At 48.4% G+C, this 15,924-nt stretch overlaps 1 protein-coding gene across 1 annotated transcript in view; it reads left to right on the top strand.

Moving 5' to 3' along the window:
• RAB11FIP3 (RAB11 family interacting protein 3) overlaps nt 1-15,924 on the top strand; it is a gene marked incomplete at its 5' end in the record, with an annotated part of 83,819 nt that overhangs the window by 31,847 nt on the left and 36,048 nt on the right. Inside the window, one exon of the mRNA XM_034669600.1 lies at nt 12,936-13,029. Coding sequence (XP_034525491.1) covers nt 12,936-13,029 — 94 coding nt within the window. The remainder of the gene's footprint in view (nt 1-12,935; nt 13,030-15,924) is intronic.

Below are 15,924 nucleotides of genomic sequence, written 5' to 3'. Positions count from 1 at the left end.
GAAGACAAACACGGCAGGATTCCACTTCTCGAGGCCCCTCGCGCAGTCAGATCCCTGGAGACAGCAGGGAGATGGAGGTCACAGGGGCCGGGGGCGGGCGGGGAGTCAGCGTTTCACGGGGGACGGAGCTTCAGTTTGGGAAGATGGACAGCGGTCGTGGTCCCACAACAGCGCGAAAGTGCTGAAGGCCCCTGAGCTGGCCCCTGACGGTGGTGATGGGGGCAGACTTTCTATTATGTGTATTTTGCCACAATTAAAAACCTTAAAAAAATGTCTTTTAAGATTTTATTTTTAAGCAATCTCTACACCCAGCGTGGGGCTTGAACTCACCACCTTGAGATCGAGTCACACACTCCACTGACTGAGCCAGCCAGGCGCCCCACAAAGTTAGAAAACTTTTAAAGGTGTGCTACATAGCCTTCCTGAAGATATGAAGAGAAAGTAGCAACAGGCATTGAAAACCTCCCGAAAGTGAAGCTGTGAGTGAACAACCCTCGCTCTAAATTAGGTGTGCGGAAAGCCACCGTGCTCCCCCTGCAGGCGTCGCCTCCTCAGGACACCTGTTCTCTTACACCCGGCTCCTGATGCTCCCTCGGCAGGTAGCGCCGACCTGCCCCAGCGCCCACTTGCCCCAGCGCCCACCTGCCCCAGCGCCGAGCACAGCTGATTGTTCTCCGCCCCCACCTGGCACCAGGTCCTCCCACCCCTCCCTCTGCACTCACTCCCAGGTGCACTTCAAAGATGCCCCCAACTTCCTGTCTCTAACCCAGCCTACCCCTGAACTCTGGGCTCACACTTGGATGTCAGATAGACGTTTCAGACTCACATGGCTGAGGCTTCGAAGTGCCACCTGCAGTCTCCCCAGCTCCGTTAACAGCAGTCCCACCCTCCCGGGAACGTGGGCCGTGCCTCTTCCTCTCACCTTACATCTGATTCATCAGGAAACCCTGTTGGCCCTACATCAGAACACATCCAGAATCCCAGCATTTCTCAGGCCTGCTTGTTAACTCCCTGGTGTGAACCACCACAGCTCTGCCTGTGGGAGCGCTCTTATGCTCTCATTGCCACCAATCCACCCTCCACCCTTTGCTTAACGGGCAGCTAAACGATACTGTTAAGGCTAAGGGTGTAATGCCTGTGCTCAGGGCTTTCCCAGGGCACTCTGACCTCACTTCCTACTGCTGACCCCCTCGCCCGTTCCGCTCCAGCCAGCCTGCCTCCTTGAGGGTCCTTGCATACCATAGGCACACCTCTTCCTCAGGCCCTTTGTACTGGCTGTGCCCTCTGCCTGGGATACTGTCCCATATTTCTTCTGCCTGGGGTCTCTCCTGACCTTCATCTACCTGAAGCTCAGGGTTCTCCACCACACTCATCCAGGTGGTTGGCAGAATTTAGTTCCTTGTGGTTATGGGGCTGAGATCCCTGTTTTCTTGCGGCTTGTTGGCAGGCAACAGCCCTTGAGTCCTAGTGGCGCCTCTCAGGTCCAGCCACCTGCGCCTGGCCCTCTCACACACCACGACAGCTCACTTCTTTGCAGCCAGCTGTCTGCTACAACTGACGCACGCACAAAGTGACTGGCCCACCACATTGGCCATACACGGCTCTCCCATCACATTCACAAGCCCTGCCAGGGTCCTGCCCCCAAAGTGTCCAGTTCTGGAGCAGCTGATGACCCAGGAGCCAAATTGCTGCCTGGAGCCCCTGTGGTAAGGCCTCCGAGCAACGAGCCCACCATGCAGACCAGATTAAGGCTTTCACCCACTTTTTAGTGACCATTTTTAGGTATAAAGGGATAGTCAGGGACCTCAGATAGTTGAGGAAAGCCTCTAACAAGAAAGAGAGAGATGATAACCAAAAATAAAGAAGAAAGAAAAGAAAAGCAGAAGGCGCCTGAAGGGCACAGAGTCAGTGCAGACAGCAGGAGAGAACTCGGAAAATAAAACTGGGTTTACGTTGTCAGATTAAAGAAGACATCGCATTAAGAGGACCAAAATGTACCCGCAGAAGTTAAAAATGAAATAAGAGCATCCGGTTAAAAGGTTGAAAGATCAAGTCAGGAATATATCCCAGAAAGGTCTTTGGTTTTTGTTGTTTTCCCTGAAGTTTATTTGTTTAAGTAACCTCTACACCCAGCGTGGGTCTCCAGCTCACAACCCCTGAGATCAGGAGTTGTATGCTCTTTTGACTGAGTCAGCCAGGTGCCTCCCTGCTCCGAAAGTTCTTTAAAAAGCAAAGAGAGTAACAGACAAAAGGTAAGGAAAGTACACGATTAATGATTAAGGAGGCATAGCACCTGACAGATGTGCCAGGGAGGGAGCAGAGATGGTATCAAAGGCTCCTTCATGAAGACTTGCAGAGCCCGAGGACTGTGTCTCTAGTTGAAAGGGCTTTTCCTGTGGTCAGAACAGGGAGGAGAGAGTACCCCCCGCAAACAGGCAACTCCTGCTTAAAGAGGTGGCCCGCACCTTCCGGAGATTACCGCAGACCCTCCACAGAGCGTTAGGACAGGGTGGCTGGCCCTATGGCACTGATTTCCCACCTGTGGCTGTGTATCGGCGCCTGTCTGGGAGAGGGAAGAGTGCAGGCATTTCAGATAAGAAGGCTGTCCGGGTGCACGCCGCATGCCCTTTCTCGGGAAGGTTCTGTGGTTCCTCTGAGGAAGGAGGATGCAGGGGAGGTCGTAGAGGCAGGAGGTGCCTGGGGCCATCGTGGGGGGACACACACGAAGCAAGGGAATGGCTAAGTATAGGGGAGAATTCTGTAAGAAAGGTGTTCCTATAGTTTAAATGTGGTTCAACAGCGAAAAATATTTATGCAGTTGGTGACGTAAGTGCTGCAGGACCTAGTCCGACTTGGGAGTGTGCGTGCTGAATTCTCATATTTTTCCATAGAAGGCTAAAATGCAGCGTGTGCATTTGAAAAGCCAAGAGATAGTACCAGAAACACATTAATTAGACAAGGAGGCAATGATCCCTCCCAAACCACTGAAAGTTGAAGAGCAGATAGAAGGGCTTCTGGGAGGGATGCCTGGGTGGCTCAGTTGGTTATGCGTCTACCTTCGGCTTGGGTCATGATCCCTCGGTCCTGGCACCGAGTCCCACGTTGGGCTCCTTGTTCAGCGGGGAGCCTGCTTCTCCCTCTGCCTGCAGTTCTCTCCCCCCCACCCTGGTTATGCTCTTGTGCACTCTCTCTCTCCGACAAATGAATAAATAAAATCTTAAAACAAAAAAGAAGGGCTTCTGGGAGCAGGGTAGGGGGTGGGCAGGTTTGTTCCAGGCCATGCTTTGCTGTGACATTTTGCACTGTGTGCCTATATTTGATAACTTGCTTTCCCTCAGGGGCCTCGGTTGAGCCCTGAGTTGAGGGATGTCTGGTTTCTCTGTTGAGTACAGTTGGGCTGGAGGCTGGAGCGGGGTTCTGTGATCTGAACTTGGGTAGCCTTCCAGAGAAAAGCCATGGAGGGGACATTTTCATAGGCTTTGGAGAGGGCCTTCCAGCCAGGAGTACCCTAGCAGGAGCTGCTCCCTTCCCCTTTCTCTGGCCCCTGGCTCTCCTGGCACCAGACCTGAAATGCAGGAATGCCTTGCGGTTTCCTCTGATTCATGTGGTTACATACGTGTGGAACGTATGTGTTCTTTGGTTATTTTTATAGATTCTTTGTTATTTCCTCAGCATGTTTGCATAAAAATTGAATACACACTCTTGACTGTTTTTGGAGTATTCTCATGTGCTTTTCAAGATTTTTTTGTCTTTAAAACAACATGGAGATAGCTCTGTGAATATACTAGAAACCACTGAATTGTGCTCTTTAAATGGGTGAATTGTATGGTATGCGAATTGTATTTCCATAAAACTATTAACAGAAATAACGTGGAGGGGCACCTCGGTGGCTCAGTCGGTTAAGCGACTGGCTCTTGATTTCAGCTCAGGTCGTGATCTCAGGGTCCTGGGATCGAGCCCTGTGTCATGCTCTGTGCTCGGAGGGGAGCCTACTTGGGATTCTCTCTCTCTCTGCCCCTACCCCTGTGTGCCCGCGTGTGCCCCCGTCTCTCTCCCTTCCTCCCTCTCTCTCAAATAAATAAATAAATCCTAAATAAATAAATAACACAGAGAGTCAGAACTGCTGTGCCCCCTGCAGCAGCAGGAGTCTGCCCCAGACCTGGGCCTCCCGCTGGCCTTCCTGCCTTGCCCACCCTTCCCACACCAGGGAGATCCTCAGAGTGGATGTTGAACTTGTGGGCAGAGTTGGAATCTGCCACAATCCCCGTGATCACAAATGTAAGGAGGAAACAGCGCCTTTTGCTGGAGACAGCCCACATCCCTGAGCATGTCAGGAGGAGTGAGCCAGTGGTGCTTCTAGCTAGGTGCTGAGCGAGTGCCTGACGGTGACGAGGAAGGACGTGGCTGCTGATGTTTCAGCACCTGTGTCTGTCTGTTTTTACAGATTTTATTTATTTATTTATTTATTTATTTATTTATTTATTTATTTATTTATTTATTTATTTGACAGAGAAAGAGACTGAGAGCATGTGCTCACAAGCAGGGGGGGAGTGGCCGACAGAGGGAAAGGGAGAAGCAGGCTCCCCGTTGAGCAGGACCCCGGGATCATGACCTGAGCCCCCCGGGCGCCCCTCAGCGTCTATTTTCAAAAGACACTAAGGGATTCCTGAATGTTATACATCCCTTTTGGGGAACCTTTAACATGGAAGACCAGCACAGTGCCTTCCTTGTGGAATTTTCTAAGCCTTCCCCGTGAAAGCAGGGACGGCTACTGCGTCCATCCTCACAGGTGATCTAGGAAGCTGTTCTCGTACTTCAGTCAGAAAAACAGCGCTGGGTGCCTGGCTGGCTCAGTCGGTAGAGCGTACGGCTCTTGTGTAAGTTCGGGCCCCACACTGGGTGTGGAGATTACTTAAAAATAAACTCTTAAAATTTAAAAAGGGTTAAAAACTGAGCTCCAAATGAGCCTGCTCAGTGTTGGAACATGAATATTCTTTAACGGGCCTGACTTAACTTTCAGATTTGTTTAGGAGTAAATATACCCTTAGGGCCCCGGGGGTTCAGGCGGTTGAGTGTCAGGCTCCTGGTTTCAGCTCAGGTCATGATGTCAGGGTCGTGGGACTGAGCCCCGTGTTGGGCTCCACACTCAGTGTGGATCTGCTTTTCCCTCTTTCTGTCTCCCGCTGCCACTGCCCCTCCTCCTGATTGCATGAGCTCGTCCTCTCTCTCTCTCTCTGTTAAATAAATAAATCTTAAAAAAAAAAGGAAGTAAATATGCCTTGCCTTTTAAGTTACCCCAAATTAGACATTAGGTTTATTCAAATGACTTCATTTTTTCCCCAGCAGGACTCAGTAATTCCAAAGTGCTTTTGGGTTAGGGAGACAGTGAGTCTTTATCTTGTGTCCACACAGCTGGCCAGTTTTTTAAAAAGTAAGTATTTCTATCCATTTGGAGAAACCTATGAATGGGGTCTTTAAGCTTAAATTGCCAGGTATTATCTCTGGAAACAAAGCAGCCTACTAGGGTAACAAGTTCTCTCCCGTGTTCTGTGTCCAAGGTCCCAGAGCCCTGGTGTGACGCACTCCTGTGGGCTTGGGAATGTAGCACCCAGGAAGCTCACTCTCGTTGGGTTTACTCTCGAGACCGTTACAGATATGGAACCATCACCGTTTGGGAAGAAGCTGAAATCATCTGTCATTTGTGTCTAGCTTTCAGAGGCCCTGAGAACAGGGTTGTGGCTTTTCTTGTTGTATCTCTTTTTGTTGTTTTGTTTTTTGTTTCCAGATCTAAGAACTCAAACCAGTGCCCACTCTGGTGAGCACACAACTTTTGTAGCTTCTGTATTAGGTGTGTCACTAAAATGTTTCTCCAACATCCTTACGTTCCTAAGAGTTCTTCAGTTATCGCCATTGAAATTCCAGAACCAACCAGCAAAATTCCCCTTCTCAAGTGCATATCTGTACTCTTTATAATTGTTAATATCAAGAATTCAACTTCTTCATGGTTTAGCCTAGAATAATTGACTCATTGATTCCTGCTGCTTGTGGGATTCGAAACTTACCTTCAGGGGAATATCACAAAGAATTTTTACTAATAATTCAGCTGTGTGTGGAAGACCTGTATCTAATAGTTAAGTTGTTGTTTTCTGTGATGGAGGGGGCAGTGTTCCTGCCTACGGGCACTGTTTCCATCTGGAAAGACTCATGCCTCTGTCTTCTGCCTGTGCCGCCTCCGTGCGTCTGTCTGTCGCACCTCTTATTTCTGATGGGCCTGTCGCATCACGTGAATTCTTTTTTTTTTTTTAAAGAATTTATTTATTTATTCAACAGAGATAGAGACAGCCAGCGAGAGAGGGAACACAAGCAGGGGGAGTGAGAGAGGAAGAAGCAGGCTCCTAGCAGAGGAGCCTGATGTGGGGCTCTATCCCATAACGCCGGGATCATGCCCTGAGCCGAAGGCAGACACTTAACCGCTGTGCCACCCAGGCGCCCCCATCACGTGAATTCTTTTTTTTTTTTTTTAAAGATTTTATTTATTTATTTGACAGAGATAGAGACAGCCAGCGAGAGAGGGAACACAAGCAGGGGGAGTGGGAGAGGAAGAAGCAGGCTCATAGCGGAGGAGCCTGATGTGGGGCTCGATCCCGTAACGCCGGGATCACGCCCTGAGCCGAAGGCAGACGCCCAACCGCTGTGCCACCCAGGCGCCCCCATCACGTGAATTCTAAACCCTCCTCTTAGATTTTGTTAGAGTCATTGTATCTGTGTAATTACTGTGTGATCAGTAGGATTCCTGTAAGAGATATTGTTTGGTAAGGAAGACCAACATAGTGCTGAAATTTCGGGTTATAGTCCCACTGCCTCCCCCAAACAGGAAATAGTCACTGTTTTTCTTCTCTTTTGTTCAGTGTATAAGAGACGGGGTTCCTTTGACCTGTACCTATCGGGTCTGCTCCCTCAAGCGTGGGAGAGACTTGTGGCGAGGAGTGCCAGGGCCCTCGGGAGCGCAGGGCAGAGTTGGGAGTAAACCTGATGCCGGGGGGGGGGGGGCCACATTGCCTCTGGCTGGGCTNCGGGGGGGGGGGGGCCACATTGCCTCTGGCTGGGCTCTTAGAATGGGAATGATTCCTGGAAAAGGGATTCTGGGAAGCAGAAATGTCTCGTCCACTTCTCTTTCCTGCTGCTCGCCTGAATTGAAGAAAAGGTTTTTATGCCACATCAGAGGTTATTTCCCTCCTTGGATGACATTTTTCCTCTGGTGAAAAGCTGACTATTAATAAATTACACAAGGGGATGGGAGACCTCAAAGTAACATAGATCTGGGATTTTAGGATAATCAAAAGACTTTATTTATTTTTTAAAGATTTATTTATTTACTTGAGAGACAGAGTGCACACGCATGTGTGGCGGGAGGGCAGAGGGAGAGAATCTTAAAGCAGGCTCCCCGCTGAGCACGGAGCCCCATGCAGGGCTTGATCCCAGGACCCTGAGATCATGACCTGAGCCCCCAGGAGCTCCAAAAGGCTTTAGATTTATATAGCTGAGGCTTTTTTCAGACAATTTAGTCAGTTAAAATGTTCTGTCAGTCAAGACCTGTTATGTTTTGGGGCACCTGGGTAGGTCAGTCGGTTGAGCAGTTTAGGTCTTGATCTCCGTTTCGGTCTTGATCTCCGGATCATGAGTTCTGGCGCCGAGTTGGGCTCCATGCTGGATGTAGAGCCTACATTAAAAAATTTGTTTTGTTTTGTTTTGTTTTGTTTTGCAGGAAAGAGCTTATCTGACATGAAGATTTCCATCATTTTAATAAGCTAATAGAAAAGGGCAAATGCATGGCAAATTTGTACTTCCACACCCATTTTTTGCTTTTTTGTGCCTTTCTCCTCCTTTTTCGCTTTATTAAGGTATATAATTCTACACTTAAAAAAAATCTTACTATTATGGAAAATTTCAAACTATATGCTTGAAAATAGAGGCAGTAATGTAATAAGCTTGCGGGTACTCATTGCTCTGCTAAATGCTCAGCTCCTGGAAGTCCTGTTACCTCTGCCAGTGTTTCCAAGGAAATCCCAGACTTCATATCATTTTATTCGTAAATAAAGATATTTCAGTGCTTCTTTTTTATTTTTTAAAGATTAGCTTATTTGAAAGGGAGAGAGAGTGAGCGAGAGAGAACACAAGCAGGGGGAGGGGCAGAGGGAGAAGCAGACTCCCCGCTGAGCAAGGAGCCCTACGGGAGCCCCGGATGCTGGGATCATGACCTTAGCTGAAGGCAGACGCTTCACGAAAGGAGCCACCCAGGCGTCCTCTGGCCAGTTTTTTTAACTTTAGCCATTCAAATAAATATGCCTGTCACTGAAGTTTTAGTTGGCACTTCCCTAATGACTAATGATGTGACTTGAATCCTCTTAAGTCTGTTGGAACTTGTTTTCTGTTCCAGAATGTAGTCTCTTGGTAAACGTACGCCCGCACTCTCCTTTCATTGGCTGGGGTGTCCTGTAGATGTGAGTTTGAGGTGCTTGATGGGATCACCGTGACTTCTGACAAGACAAGCTTTGTGGACAATGTTATAGTTCAGCTACGGCAGTAACAAGATGCACCCACAGGGTAGTTTCTGCCTCTGAAGAGCTGTGCTTTCGGCTTGATTTCTCTGACAGGTGCCTCTTCACTGGGCCTGACTGTGGTTGGCACACTTGCTCCGCTTTCTTCTCTTCCACATTATGTCTCCACATCTGTAGCAGAAACAATACGATTTGCTAGTAAATTTCTCGGAATAATCCTGTAGGAGCCAGCTCTGTGTTGCTGCTAGCAGTCCGGCAACTTCGTGTCCCCACACCCTGGAGCGGGAACTGGCAAGCCTTGACGGTTCTGGTGTGTGTCCCTTGACTTGGTGTCCTGGCTCTGCTGGAGTGTGCAGGAAAGGGCAGGCTCTTACTTTTCACAGTCTCCTGGTTTTTTGAAAAGACTCTGAATGGAGTCCTTTGGACTTAGAATTAGAATCATCCCCAGTCATCAGCTACGTGGAAGTTGTTGTATTCTCCAGACTACAGAGAACGTATAATTGAAGTGCACTTAAAAAAACGTATGTCCTTTGATTCATCTTCTACCATGGTAACGCATGAAAAGGCCTACTCCTAGTTAATGATTTGTTTAAAAAGCTTTGGGTTAATGTTTCAGAATGAACAACTTGGCACTTTGTGTTCGATCAGTAGCTTCATTGTTGAAATTCTTTGAAATCTTTTTTTTTTTTTTTAAAGTGAGCTCTATGCCCAGTGTAGGGCTTGAATTCATGACTCTGAGATCAAGAGTCACATGCTCTACTGTTTGAGTCAGACAGGTGCCGCAAAATTCTTAAGCCTCTTAAGGACAGATTGGCTAGTATGGATTCCAGGTTAGATAGCCGTTCAGTGAGATTCTCACTAGATAGCATGTGCTTTAGGAATGAAGGGTTTTGTGAGGTAAGGAAAGAGGCATTTTATAAATAATTCCGATTCAGTTGTCTCAAGAAGTCAGCAGATGACTGGACTCCCAAGCCCAGTATCTCAGTAGCACACAGAGCCCTGGGATGGAGGGACGGTGGTCACCATCTTCTCCATGTAATGGGGGGAGAAGAGGGAGGCGCCGTCTCTGGCTTGAGGACCTTGGACCGTTAGGGTCAGTCAGCTTGAGCTGGTCCTATTCCAGGCTGGCTTTATGTTACCCAAATAGTGGTGAGAGGGCTGAACATGGCAGCCTGCCAGCCTGCCCATTGCAGAGGCGGCCCTGACAGACATTTGTGGATGGTGTAGATAAATGGGTTTGGCCTCAGCCACGGGCTCGTGCCCACTGTAGCCTTAGCCCTGGTTCTCTACCTTTAAATATCTTGTCTACATCTCATCCCCAGGTGTTCACATGTTCCCACCCTCCTATCCTCCGGCTTTCCTGGATGGTCCTTGCCTCTTTTTGTGGTCAGAGGCGAGCTCTCTTCTGGCTGAGCGCCTCATCCTTTTTTCCTCACTGCCCCCTTCAACATCGGTCCTCTCTTTCTTGGCTTACTTTGCTCTTTTCGTCTTTTTCTTGTTTTTGTTTTCTCTCTCTTTAAAATTTTCATTATGAAAAAGTCCAAGCCTATACGAAAGTAGATAGAGGAGTGAGATGCCTGCCCTGTACCCCACCCCCAGCCTCAGCAACTGTCAGTCATGGCCAGTCGGCCACATGTATGTAGCTATGGGTGTGCCTTAGCCCCCAGTGTTCAAAGTATCTACATACTTCAGTGAGTATATAAAAAATTACTAAAATATCATTATCACACCTGTAAAAATTAAGTGTCTTAGTGTATCAAATAGCATTCAGTATCTAGGATCAGTATTCAAATTTCAAATTATTTTATAACTGTGATTTAAAACAACAGTTTATTTGAATCAGGATCCAAAAAACCCTTACATGGTCACAGATTGGTATGCCTTCTAAGTCTCTTAGTGAGGGCTTCGTCTCCATCTTCTTTCCCTTGAAAACAGAAGGTCCCTTCTCTGTCAGGGTCCTCGTGGAGTGGGCTTGCTGGTTACGTCCATGTGATATGGTTGAGACATGTTGCTTTGATCACTGTATTTCCTGTACACCGGTAGTCAGATTTGAGTTTGATTGAGGTGGTGGTGCGTGGTTCCGTCGGGAGACCCGTGGTCTCTTTGCGGCTGTAGGAGGCGCTGAGCGTCCTTGATTCTGTGCGTTCCTGCATCGAGGATTGCAGGATGTGACATTTTGATCCTTCATCCCTCCCCCATACTTGCCCTGAGTTACAGTTTGTAGAGGAAAGGCAGGCTAACTACTCGATTCTTTCCCTTTATTCATTAGTTTTCACAATAATGAACTGGTTCACTAGTGTCCTCCAGTGATGACCGGTTGTTTTTTGTTGTTGTTGTCTTTTGTTTTTTTTTTTTTTAAACCATGTTATGCCTTCATGGATTAAAACATGTTTGATGTGTTTCGGTCCACTGAGTTATCCTTCTCATCAGTGCTCATATTCTCCTTTTGGGCTGTGAAGGCCTCTTCAGGGTGGCTCCTGAGTTATTGGACATGACCTAATGAGTCTCTGGTAGCTTCTTTGCCTTCAGGTGTGATGGGGAGTCCAGGCTCTATTTGTACACTTGCTGGCCTGTCTGCAGAGGTCCTGTTTTCTCTTCATGGGGAGTGGGGTTTAAATATTGTAGCTTGGATGCTAGGGTGTTCATTGCTAATTGGACAGAATTAGAAAGTCTTGTTTTATTTACGATCCCACGAGTGGTGTACTTCAGGTTACCTTCAGGATTACCAGGTGTTTGCCTGCTGCCTTTGCTCTGGTAATCTTTCTCTTCGTGTCCAATTGCATGAGAGTGTCCGTCCTGAACCGCGCTTCGGAGGATGGAATTGGAACATCCCTTGTTATTTGGTATTGCTGCTGAACAGTTGGGTGATAATCAGATTTTCTTTTATTTATTTATTTTTTTAAGATTTTATTTGTTTTTTGGACAGAGAGAGGCACAGCGAGAGAGGGAACTCTGGCAGGGGGAGTGGGAGAGGGAGAAGCAGGCTTCCTGCTGAGCAGGGAGCCCAGTGTGGGGCTCGATCCCAGGACCCGGGGATCATGAGTTGAGCTGAAGGCAGACGCTTAAGGACTGAGCCACCCAGGCGCCCTACATTTTCTTTTATAAACTTGGTTGAAGTTTGCGTGGCTATTCAGAGGCTTTTTCCCTTTAAAGTACAGGAAATTCACCAGAGCAAGTCCTGGAATAGGGTCTTCTGGGGCCTGGAGTTGGTACTTGGTACCTGTTGTGGTGTTTCAAGATGCAGTGAAAATTCTTGAATATATTTTTAGTTTTTTGAATATAGTTTTCTTTTTTTTTTTTTTTAAGATTTTATTTATTTATTTGACAGAGATAGAGACAGCCAGCGAGAGAGGGAACACAGCAGGGGGAGTGGGAGAGGAAGAAGCAGGCTCCCAGCAGAGGAGCCTGATGTGGGGCTCGATGCCAGAACGTCGGGATCACGCCCTGAGTCAAAGGCAGACGCTTGACGACTGAGCCACCCAGGCGCCCCTGAATATAGTTTTCTTGAATGCAGTTTTGAATATTTGTTCTGCACCTTTGGTTTGGTTTTTCTTCTCTGGGGCTTCTGTTAGTCATACATTAGATCACCTTTGCCTTCAGTAGTGGTCACTTTCTCTTCAGTCCTTTGTATCTTTTATTCGTTTATTTTATTGTTAAATATTTTATTTATTCTTTGAGAGAGATAGAGCACAAGCACGGGGGAGTGCAAGAGGGAGAAGCAGGCTTCCCGCCGAGCAGGGAGCCCCATGTGGAACTGGATCCCAGGACCCCGGGATTATAACCTGAGCTGAAGGCAGTTGCTTCACCAACTGAACCATCCAGGTGCTCCGAATAATGGTGTCTTTTGAAGCGCAAAAGTTTTAAATTTTGATGATACCCAGTTTATACTTGAAAATATAAATGTATCTTCTTTCTGAAGAACTTCATTCTGTATAATATCCAAGTGTGAATCGTCTTACTTTTTTTGATTTTTGATATTCAGGGTCTGCTTGCCTAAGTTATTTTTACTAAGGATTCTGCACAGCCTGCAAGGCCTCTTGGAACGGATGGGTGGGTGTACGCTGTGTTAATAATAGTCTGGATACGGGCTAGAATAATACCTAAAGCTTCACCACTTCTCATCTTCTCATTCGGGAAGCATGACTGTTGACCTTTGTGAGCAGGGTCCTGTTTCCATCACGGATGGTCCCGGGTGCTGTTGGCAGCTTTCTCCTGAGAGGCCTCCTGTCTTTGGCTGGAACCGTTGGTGGCTCTTATGCTCAGTACTGCACCTTGCAAGTAGGCTGCTTGTCTGGATGTGGTGAAAGGTTTGCGTGCAGAGCATACCCCTCCTCTGATTTTGTACGGCTAGATAACATATTCTCTTGACAATTTCAGGTGAAGGACTTAACAAGATACTTGGACCCCTGCGGGCTTGGTGTGATCAGTTTTGAGGACTTCTATCGAGGGATCACCGCGATCAGGAACGGAGGTCAGTGTCCCCCACTGTGTGTTTCCCTCTCCTCGTGTACTGTGCTCCAGCTCTTGCCTTGCTGTGCCCTCGCCCACCCTCAGGAATGCCCCTTCCTCCTCAGGCTCCTTTGGCTGGACTTAACATCTTCCCTTCTCCCCCAAGCCCCTAAAATACCCTCGGTTTCAGGGTGCTCTCTCCCTGTTCTTTCTCCTCACATACCCTGTCTTCCAGAACTGACTATCTCAGCCTCCTGGCCATAATGTGGGAAAGTTCTTGCCCCTTTCCGCGGCCCCACCGGAATCCTGACAGGCTTCCATGCAAGCACCCGCATGTACGCTTGCTGGTGGTTAGTTTACGTTTTCTTGGATCCCTCCATACTCTGCCTGGCCAACAAAGCCATCTTTTTTTTTTTTCCCCAAATGGGATGCATTTCAAGTCATATACTCCCGTGCCCTTCGCCCTAAGTGCTTCAGCATGCGTGGCAGTCATTACTTAAAAGAGTTTAGTATTTATTTGCGGTACTTTGAGTAAAAAGTTTACTTATGGCAAATGCACAAATCTTAAGTAAATCTTAAGTCACTCTGTGAATTTTGACAAATTCTTAATGCCTAGTAATGGAAATCCCTGCCAAGTGTTATCAGCGCCACAGAGAGATCCCTCATGTCCTTCAGTCGGCCCCTCCCTTCTCGCTACACCACCTGGACTGGTTTCCCTCACCCGAGATCAGTTTTGCCTCTCGTGGGCTTCATTCACGCAAAGGGAATCATCGGTGTGTGCTCTCACATGTGGCTTCTCCCCGTGTGCGGTGGTTCTGAGATTCACCCGTGTTGCGTGGATCAGAGTCGCTTTTCGATTGCAGAGCAGTGTTCCATTGTATGTTAGTACCACATTTTGTTGATCTCTTGCCCAGGGGGTGGACACTTGTTTTTGGGCTAGTGTATTTCCACCTTGGAGCTGTGATGAATACAGCTCCTACTGGCATTTATGTATGTCGTTGTGTGGACACGTATTTTCATGCCTTTGGGGCTTGTACACAGGGGTGGGATGGCTGGCTTTGTGTGTATAAGCTTGGTTTCTTACACACTCTCAGGTTGTCCATATGCTCCCCATTCACTTCAAATTCTTGAGCCCTGGAGAGCCCTCTTTTTCTCATGGGCCAGGTTCCGCCATGTGTGTTGGGGGTGATGGTGTCAGGATGCACCGGTTGCAGGCTCTTCCCTTCTGCACCTGTCAGACAAGGAGGAGGAGGGATAGACCTGGGCAGGACTGGCAGTGGCCGGGTCAATGGGTGCCCTTGGACCTGAAGTCTTATCACCAGTCGTTGGTAGAGTTGCCTGTCTTGTCTGCCCCCTGCATTGCCCAACAGTGTCCCAGACGGTCTGGGTTTCCTAAAACACAGGCCAGGTGGCTCTGAGATGCACTCTGTGTAGCATGACCTGTATGTTACTCTTTGCACTTTCACCCAGTCGGTCCACACACACTTGAGTACCACTGTTGCCCAGAGACCTTGTGGGTCTTTGGGTCCAGAGCACACGTCAAGGGAGGGAATCGTCGGTATGGTGGGTGGGGGTCGTGCCATAGAAGTATGCAGGCCAGCTCCAGGTAGTAGCCCTCTCTGAGGACGGCTGGAGAGGAGCCAGGTAAGGATGGCTGGAGTGAGGTCTGGTGCACATGGTGGAGCTGCCCTGAGGCTGTGTGATGAGCAGGACTGCTCTTGAGGGTGGAGAGGCTGCAGGCCCTGGGGCTGCCCTGAGGGTGGCCCACCTCCTGGGAAGGTGGGGCCTGGTGGGGAGATAAGGAGAGCGGGTGGGGCGGGAGACCCTCTGGGAGGTGGTGCTGGGAGGGGATGGGCCGTGTGGGTAATGCCATGTGGGCATGGGGATGCGGAAGATGGTCCTTGGGTGACCTCTGAGTTTTTGGGCTTAGTGTCACTTGCCTGTGTCTGTATCCCCATAACCAATATGTCGTAACCCTTACCTGATTTTCCAAGGTTAGGTATGCAGTTAGACGTGAAGTTATTTAAGCCTTTACACTTTTGCACAAAGAGTTTGGTGGTAGCTTCATACAGGCTCTGGCCCCTGCTTCACCTCCAGTGCCTTTGGTGGCTTCCTGAAGGGAGCACATTCACGTGCCCCCAGCCACACTCCTCAGGACCTCCCGGGGCCACTGCAGCGCTGCGCAGGACCCTTAGGACGCTTTTGTTCTCCAACAGCTTCTGCCAGTTAACCTGTGGGAAACTCACGGTATATGCTTATTTCTCTTAGTTTTATTTTATTATTATTTTTTTAATTTTAAGGATTTTATTTTTTTTAAGATTTTATTTATTTATTTGACAGAGAGAGAGCCAGCGAGAGAGGGAACACAAGCAGGGGGAGTGAGAGAGGAAGAAGCAGGCTCCTAGCAGAGGAGCCCGATGCGGGGCTCAATCCCAGAACGCTGGGATCACGCCCTGAGCCGAAGGCAGACGCTTAACGACTGCGCCACCCAGGCGCCCCTCTCTTAGTTTTAAAATCCAGTATGATTTCTGACTCATTGATTACTTAAAAGTTCTTTTAACTTCTAAATATCTTAAAATCTTGTCATTAATTTCAAACCTGAACGTGTGTGACAGAGAATGGGATCATTATGCTCATTCTTTGACATTTGTTGAGTTTGTCTTACGGTCTGCCACACAGCCAGTTCTTACACATGTGCTGTGCGTGTTTGGTAGTGCTTCCGCTCTAACCGAGGTGCACACGTGCACGCCTCGAGCCTCACCACGTGTGTCTGTCTGACTCCATCGCAGGGAGGAGACCCCTCCCACAAAGCTGGCGGCATCTTCAGTTGTGGATGGCTTTAATTCACCTTCGTGCTCATGTAACTGACTGGCCGGGTGTGGGCTTTAGGGTGGATGGTGATGGAACCCGGAGGGCC

Source organism: Ailuropoda melanoleuca, chromosome 10, assembly GCF_002007445.2.
Source record: "Ailuropoda melanoleuca isolate Jingjing chromosome 10, ASM200744v2, whole genome shotgun sequence".
Classification (NCBI taxonomy): Eukaryota; Metazoa; Chordata; class Mammalia; order Carnivora; family Ursidae; genus Ailuropoda; species Ailuropoda melanoleuca.
This window is presented reverse-complemented; position numbering and strand designations above follow the sequence as displayed.